The 9,126-nt window shown below is 33.5% G+C and overlaps 1 protein-coding gene across 1 annotated transcript; it reads right to left on the bottom strand.

Annotated features, from left to right (window-relative positions):
* Positions 1-8,316: 8,316 nt before the first annotated feature.
* On the bottom strand, positions 8,317-8,659 carry LOC139858369 (auxin-responsive protein SAUR50-like). Its single transcript, XM_071847219.1, has one exon. The coding sequence runs from the start codon at positions 8,651-8,653 to the stop codon at positions 8,342-8,344; it is 312 nt and encodes a 103-aa protein (XP_071703320.1). The 5' UTR covers positions 8,654-8,659; the 3' UTR covers positions 8,317-8,341.
* Between the last annotated feature and the right edge of the window lie 467 nt (positions 8,660-9,126).

Below are 9,126 nucleotides of genomic sequence, written 5' to 3'. Positions count from 1 at the left end.
TGATTTATTGTGATGCATCAAAGCAAGGTCTCGGTTGTGTATTAATGCAATGAATGAAGGTGATTGCTTATGCGTCTAGACAATTGAAGATTCACGAGCAAAATTATACGACGCATGATTTGGAATTAGGCGCGGTTGTTTTTGCATTAAAGACTTGGAGGCACTACTTATATGGGGTCAAAAGTATTATATATACCGACCACAAAAGTCTTCAACACATATTTAATCAGAAACAACTGAATATGAGGCAGCGTAGGTGGATTGAATTGTTGAATGATTACAACTTTGAGATTCGTTACCACCCCGGGAAGGCAAATGTGGTAGCCGATGCCTTGAGCAGGAAGGACAGAGAACCCATTCGAGTAAAATCTATGAATATAATGATTCATAATAACCTTACTACTTAAATAAAGGAGGCGCAACAAGGAGTTTTAAAAAAGGGAAATTTAAAGGATGAAATACCCAAAGGATCGGAGAAGCATCTTAATATTCGGGAAGACGGAACCCGGTATAGGGCTGAAAGGATTTGGGTACCAAAATTTGGAGATATGAGAGAAATGGTACTTAGAGAAGCTCATAAAACTAGATACTCAATACATCCTAGAACGGGGAAGATGTACAAGGATCTCAAGAAACATTTTTGGTGGCCGGGTATGAAAGCCGATGTTGCTAAATACGTAGGAGAATGTTTGACGTGTTCTAAGGTCAAAGCTGAGCATCAGAAACCATCAGGTCTACTTCAACAACCCGAAATCCCGGAATGGAAATGGGAAAACATTACCATGGATTTCATCACTAAATTGCCAAGGACTGCAAGTGGTTTTGATACTATTTGGGTAATAGTTGATCGTCTCACCAAATCAGCACACTTCCTACCAATAAGAGAAGATGACAAGATGGAGAAGTTAGCACGACTGTATTTGAAGGAAGTTGTCTCCAGACATGGAATACCAATCTCTATTATCTCTGATAGGGATGGCAGATTTATTTCAAGATTCTGGCAGACATTACAGCAAGCATTAGGAACTCGTCTAGACATGAGTACTGCCTATCATCCACAAACTGATGGCCAGAGCGAAAGGACGATACAAACGCTTGAAGACATGCTACGAGCATGTGTTATTGATTTCGGAAACAGTTGGGATCGACATCTACCGTTAGCAGAATTTTCCTACAACAACAGCTACCATTCAAGCATTGAGATGGCGCCGTTTGAAGCACTTTAAGGTAGAAAGTGCAGGTCTCCGATTTGTTGGAGTGAAGTGGGGGATAGACAGATTAAGGGTCCGGAGATTATACAAGAAACTACCGAGAAGATCATCCAAATTCAACAACGGTTAAAAACCACCCAAAGTCGACAAAAGAGCTATGCTGACATTAAAAGAAAAGATATAGAATTTGAAATTGGAGAGATGGTCATGCTTAAAGTTGCACCTTGGAAAGGCGTTGTTCGATTTGGTAGACGAGGGAAATTAAATCCAAGGTATATTGGACCATTCAAGATTATTGATCGTGTCGGACCAGTAGCTTACCGACTTGAGTTACCTCAACAACTCGCGACTGTACATAACACTTTCCACGTCTCGAATTTGAAGAAATGTTTTGCTAAAGAAGATCTCACTATTCCGTTAGATGAAATCCAAATCAACGAAAAACTTCAATTCATCGAAGAACCCGTCGAAATAATGGATCGTGAGGTTAAAAGACTTAAGCAAAACAAGATACCAATTGTTAAGGTTCGATGGAATGCTCGTAGAGGACCCGAGTTCACCTGGGAGCGTGAAGATCAGATGAAGAAGAAATACCCGCATCTATTTCCAGAAGATTCTTCAACACCTTCAACAGCTTAAAATTTCGGGACGAAATTTATTTAACGGGTAGGTACTGTAGTGACCCGAACTTTTCCATGTTTATATATATTAATTGAGATTGATATTTACATGATTAAATGTTTCCAACATGTTAAGAAATCAAACTTTTTAAGACTTGATTAATTGAAATAGGTTTCATATAGACAATTGACCACCCAAGTTGACCGGTGATTCACGAACGTTAAAACTTGTAAAAACTATACGATGACATATATATGGTTATATATATAGTTAACATGATATTATGATAAGTAAACATATCATTATGTGTATTAACAATGAACTACATATGTAAAAACAAGACTACTAACTTAATGATTTTGAAACGAGACATATATGTAACGATTATCGTTGTAACTACATTTAATGTATATATATCATATTAAGAGATATTCGTACATCATAATATCATGATAATATAATAATTTAAAATCTCTTTTGATATTATAAACATTGGGTTAACAACATTTAACAAGATCGTTAACCTAAAGGTTTCAAAACAACATTTACATGTAACGACTAACGATGACTTAACGACTCAGTTAAAATGTATATACATGTAGTGTTTTAATATGTATTCATAAACTTTTGAAAGACTTCAAGACACTTATCAAAATACTTCTACTTAACAAAAATGCTTACAATTACATCCTCGTTCAGTTTCATCAACAATTCTACTCATATGCACCCGTATTCGTACTCGTACAATACACACCTTTTAGATGTATGTACTATTGGTATATACACTCCAATGATCAGCTCTTAGCAGCCCATGTGAGTCACCTAACACATGTGGGAACCATCATTTGGCAACTAGCATGAAATATCTCATAAAATTACAAAAATATGAGTAATCATTCATGACTTATTTACATGAAAACAAAATTACATATCCTTTATATCTAATCCATACACCAACGACCAAAAACACCTACAAACACTTTCATTCTTCAATTTTCTTCATCTAATTGATCTCTCTCAAGTTCTATCTTCAAGTTCTAAGTGTTCTTCATAAATTCCAAAAGTTCTAGTTTCATAAAATCAAGAATACTTTCAAGTTTGCTAGCTCACTTCCAATCTTGTAAGGTGATCATCCAACCTCAAGAAATCTTTGTTTCTTACAGTAGGTTATCATTCTAATACAAGGTAATAATCATATTCAAACTTTGGTTCAATTTCTATAACTATAACAATCTTATTTCAAGTGATGATCTTACTTGAACTTGTTTTCGTGTCATGATTTTGCTTCAAGAACTTCGAGCCATCCAAGGATCCATTGAAGCTAGATCCATTTTTCTCTTTTCCAGTAGGTTTATCCAAGGAACTTAAGGTAGTAATGATGTTCATAACATCATTCGATTCATACATATAAAGCTATCTTATTCGAAGGTTTAAACTTGTAATCACTAGAACATAGTTTAGTTAATTCTAAACTTGTTCGCAAATAAAAGTTAATCCTTCTAACTTGACTTTTAAAATCAACTAAACACATGTTCTATATCTATATGATATGCTAACTTAATGATTTAAAACCTGGAAACACGAAAAACACCGTAAAACCAGATTTACGCCGTCGTAGTAACACCGCGGGCTGTTTTGGGTTAGTTAATTAAAAACTATGATAAAATTTGATTTAAAAGTTGTTATTATGAGAAAATGATTTTTATTATGAACATGAAACTATATCCAAAAATTATGGTTAAACTCAAAGTGAAAGTATGTTTTCTAAAATGGTCATCTAGACGTCGTTCTTTCGACTGAAATGACTACCTTTACAAAAACGACTTGTAACTTATTTTTCCGACTATAAACCTATACTTTTTATTTTTAGTTTCATAAAATAGAGTTCAATATGAAACCATAGCAATTTGATTCACTCAAAACGGATTTAAAATGAAGAAGTTATGGGTAAAACAAGATTGGATAATTTTTCTCATTTTAGCTACGTGAAAATTGTTAACAAATCTATTCCAACCATAACTTAATCAACTTGTATTGTATATTATGTAATCTTGAGATACCATAGACACGTATACAATGTTTCGACCTATCATGTCGACACATCTATATATATTTCGGAACAACCATAGACACTCTATATGTGAATGTTGGAGTTAGCTATACAGGGTTGAGGTTGATTCCAAAATATATATAGTTTGAGTTGTGATCAATACTGAGATACGTATACACTGGGTCGTGGATTGATTCAAGATAATATTTATCAATTTATTTCTGTACATCTAACTGTGGACAACTAGTTGTAGGTTACTAACGAGGACAGCTGACTTAATAAACTTAAAACATCAAAATATATTAAAAGTGTTGTAAATATATTTTGAACATACTTTGATATATATATGTATATATTGTTATAGGTTCGTGAATCAACCAGTGGCCAAGTCTTACTTCCCGACGAAGTAAAAATCTGTGAAAGTGAGTTATAGTCCCACTTTTAAAATCTAATATTTTTGGGATGAGAATACATGCAGGTTTTATAAATGATTTACAAAATAGACACAAGTACGTGAAACTACATTCTATGGTTGAATTATCGAAATCGAATATGCCCCTTTTTATTAAGTCTGGTAATCTATGAATTAGGGAACAGACACCCTAATTGACGCGAATCCTAAAGATAGATCTATCGGGCCCAACAAGCCCCATCCAAAGTACCGGATGCTTTAGTACTTCGAAATTTATATCATATCCGAAGGGTGTCCCGGAATGATGGGGATATTCTTATACATGCATCTTGTTAATGTCGGTTACCAGGTGTTCACCATATGAATGATTTTTATCTCTATGTATGGGATGTATATTGAAATATGAAATCTTGTGGTCTATTATTATGATTTGATATATATAGGTTAAACCTATAACTCACCAACATTTTTGTTGACGTTTTAAGCATGTTTATTCTCAGGTGATTATTAAGAGCTTCCGCTGTCGCATACTTAAATAAGGACGAGATTTGGAGTCCATGCTTGTATGATATTGTGTAAAAACTGCATTCAAGAAACTTATTTTGTTGCAACATATTTGTATTGTAAACCATTATGTAATGGTCGTGTGTAAACAGGATATTTTAGATTATCATTATTTGATAATCTACGTAAAGCTTTTTAAACCTTTATTGATGAAATAAAGGTTATGGTTTGTTTTAAAATGAATGCAGTCTTTGAAAAACGTCTCATATAGAGGTCAAAACCTCGCAACGAAATCAATTAATATGGAACGTTTTTAATCAATAAGAACGGGACATTTCAGTAAGGGTTCATAAGTTACGTCTTATCAAGGAGCTAGTGCTGTATCCGGACACTCCACCGAGTTTGGAGCATCATAGTGAAACTAACTCTCAATTCGTTAGAATTTAGGAGTGGATTAAGGAATATTAGTTAACATCTTCCCGAATCACTATAATCTCCATGTTTGTTCTCTCATCTCTTATCTACTTATTTATTATACTTGTGAACAAACTATTCAAATCGCACTATAGCAATCTCAGGTTCTAAATCGAAAAAGTTTTAAAAATTACATTAAGTAACTATTCCCCCCCCCCCCCTTCTAGTTACTTACAAGGGTTATTCACGGCACTTCGGACCGGAGAGTTAAACTCAAAAAACCCTTAAACCCACCTTTATTGTTGATCTCGCATGAACCGAACCCCTTGGACCATTTTATGCTTGATCACAATGCTTTTGTTGCGAACGTATCATCTGTATCTTTTAGACAAATGGCTATTATAGATATATTAAGATATCGTAATCGTATGGTGAGTTCGAATTTATATGAATCATTGTCTATTGTTGGATTGTCTGAAGATTTTGGTAGTGAGCTGCATTGTGCTTCTTTTTCTGTTCACACGTCATCTTAAGTTGCTGGGGCTGCTATTGATGGTAATAATTCTAAAGGTGTGTTAGTTTTTTGTGTTTTGTTGCTATCAATTATAACGTAACATGTTGATATTTACCCGTGTTGTGTCATATTATAATAAATAGCAGCAGTGGCTTCTGGGTTTCTAATCACTGATAATTCGTCTGCTTATTATGATGCAGATACTACTAAGGGTAATTTAGAGTATATGTTATTCTTCGTAATGTTTTGTTTTTCGGTTCTTTATCTTTTTAAAATAGGAATGTTAGCTTCTATCTCCACAATGCAGTTATCTACTAGCAATGATCAGATTTGCCATTCTATTCTCGAGAATAGTCTTGAAGTGTTTAATTATGAGGTATGCTTCCATTTATGTATATAGTTTTTATTTCATATTTAGCCTAGGTTTTGTGTTATCGTAGTTGTTTAATCAGTTGATGAATTTGTTCATAATTGCAGAATTGCCAGGTATAAACTTGGAGACACAAATGTTCTTACATTCAAAGTAAGACTGTTCTCTGTTATTGCGTCTTGGCAACAAGATTTACTTGCCTGGATTCGTAGATAGAAGGGGTAGGGTTTTATACCTCCTCTAATGTAAACACCCCACCTTTACAACGCACTAACAATCACATACTAACATCTTTTGTGCCAACATATGTCAGCAGTTCATCGAGGGGAAAATGTGAATGAAAAAATGGCAACCTACTTAGATATACGTTTATTGTGCAGTTTTTTTGACATGGTTGTATGTATGAACGTCATGTTAATAACATTTTGTGTAATTAGCATTAGTTGTACCTGCTTTGGTTTTAACTTAAAAAGCGAGTGTGTAGTCTCTGTTAGTGTTTGATATAATTTAGGCATTTAAATTATCGTAACTTTGTTAGTATTGGTTTCTATTGCCTACTGAATGCTTTCTCATTTTTTTATTTGTCTGATCTTAAAATTGTAGTTGCACCTACACAAACATGTAGTGCTGTTATTAACCTCGGTGTGTTTCAAGTGCAGCTAATCAATCTTGGTCGCTTAGTGAACCATTGATACCCATTGAACCTGAAGGTAGACGACCATGTTTACATTGGTCTTATGCAATGTGTTTTTTTGTTACATTTTGCCTATTTTTTTACTGTCATATGCATATTTCCTTCTATGCACTTATCATCATTGTTATGATGTTAAGGTGTTTCTTTATAAGTTTGCTTTTGGCATATTTGTTTTGCTTCTATATTTTGGATGTAAATTATGGTAAGTTTGTAACCGTTTAATATTTTGGAATAGCCGACTGTTGGTAAGTTTTAAACCCTGTAATACTTTCCTATGTAAACTGACTGTGTAATAAATAACCATCGTCATCGCATACAATTATCGGCAGTAAAGCGCACACCCCTACGTCTTGTTCAAGTCATGCCACAACTCTTCCTCGTATTATTCATAACAATATATTTCAAAACATAAAATTATAGCACACTAACAAGAACTAAAAAAAGTAACACAAGTTGTTACACTTAGATTGAAATCTAACTTGCTCAGGGTCTTATTCCTTGTAAACAACATATTATGGCCATTTGCTTCACTATGTATAATTTACTGAAAGCAAACAAATAAACCCAACCGACATAAATTATTATATCCTTGTATGAAGGATGCACACCGGTTTCAACTAGATATATATTCAGTTTGAATGCATATCTGTGTTTGAAGGATGCATACCATTTTCAACCACATATATGATTTGGATACATATTTGAGTGTAACAATGATGCATAAAACATATGTACTAATTAGGTGACGATTTAAGTTGGTATGCATCCTCACATCCATGCAAATGAACGGTATTCCATTTTTACTTCATCTGTATACTACGTAACTATAATTCGTTATGATGCCTAAATAACAATATTAATAATATGGATCCAAGATATACAATTGGAGATGTATTAATTGGATGCACTAATATAAACCGAAAACGTAATCCATGTTAAATTAAAATGAATATTAAGGGTATGTACGGTTGAAAGTTTTTTACAGTTTTTAATTTCTAGTTTTTATAAAAATGCTTATATCTAATAGAAAGTTTTGTTGGTTAAAAAGTTTAAAGCTTTTTTAATGGAGGGAAAAAACTAATACGAACTAGCGTTTAGAAAAAAAGCTCCAAGTTTTTTGTCATCATACTCTTTATTTAACAGTTTCATCTACTCTGCTAAACACCTAAATCGAGACAAGGTGAGACCCGAAATCAAGACCTTACGGACACTCAAAAGAACGGTAACCAGCTACTCTGTTATGGAGTATATAATGATTCTTAAAGTAGGACAAGAATTTAACTTGGTAATTGTAATGAAAACTAATACGGAGTATAAAATAACATGATATACAATATACGTATAACATATATGCATGAGCTATGAAAAAATAGTGCAAGAATAATGGATTATCTCTCATGCAAAAAAAAACTTTTTCTTATGTACATAATTGACACTATTTTTCCATGGGTGTTCAAACACAAACACACTTGAGAAAAAATGTAAAAAAGAAAAAAAAAAAAATTGAGCACCCACAAAAGGAACCTTCTTGCCAAAATGGTAAGACATTCATCATGAAATCAAGGTGAAAAATGACAAAAAATCAACTTCTTGGCAAGGAATAATTATGCCCATATCATGATGAAATCCGAATTCTTCCTCTGATCTATGTAATAGATCTTGAAACGTTGGATGGTCCAAACACGATATTGGTACGATATATCTACTTCTCCTTTCACCAACATATACAACGAAATGTCCTTTTGGTACGTCGTTTGGAATGACGCCGTCATTATTCTTACCAAAACTTGAATACCTTTTGATGATTTTCTTAAGAGCTAGTGCTTGAGTTTGTTTATTATTGTGTGACTTTCTAAGACCCATTGTTAATTATTAATGGAAGAGAATGAATGTGTTAGCTGCTGTTGTTGGTTTGAAAAAGTGGAATTAAAGGTAAGTATTTATAAGGGATGGTATATTAAGAATATTAATATTAAAGAAGAGGGGGAGCAAAAGCATGTGGAGTGTGGGGGCATGTATATCGTAAGCAAGGTGTTCATACCTCGATCTCTATCTGGGCTTACCCTACATTGGTACACCTCCTTAGAGACATCTAAGGCCCATGGTTTCTAGTTTTCTTTGTTGTGCTTACATGATGTATACATGGATAATGTATGTGTATACATACACATACACAAAATCGACCATGGTACCCGACTCCATAGGTGACGGTTCTGGGCATCAAACATTGATTAGGCGTCATAAATTTGTGTTGAATTTGAAAATCAAAATAATTTTTGTTTCACAATTAAGAAACCTCATTTTAGATAATCTATATTAATTTAACTAATAATTAT

This window comes from Rutidosis leptorrhynchoides, chromosome 7 (genome assembly GCF_046630445.1).
Source record: "Rutidosis leptorrhynchoides isolate AG116_Rl617_1_P2 chromosome 7, CSIRO_AGI_Rlap_v1, whole genome shotgun sequence".
Lineage (NCBI taxonomy): Eukaryota > Viridiplantae > Streptophyta > Magnoliopsida > Asterales > Asteraceae > Rutidosis > Rutidosis leptorrhynchoides.
The sequence above is the reverse complement of the archived record's forward strand: the minus strand, read 5'-3'. Positions and strand labels throughout refer to the sequence as shown.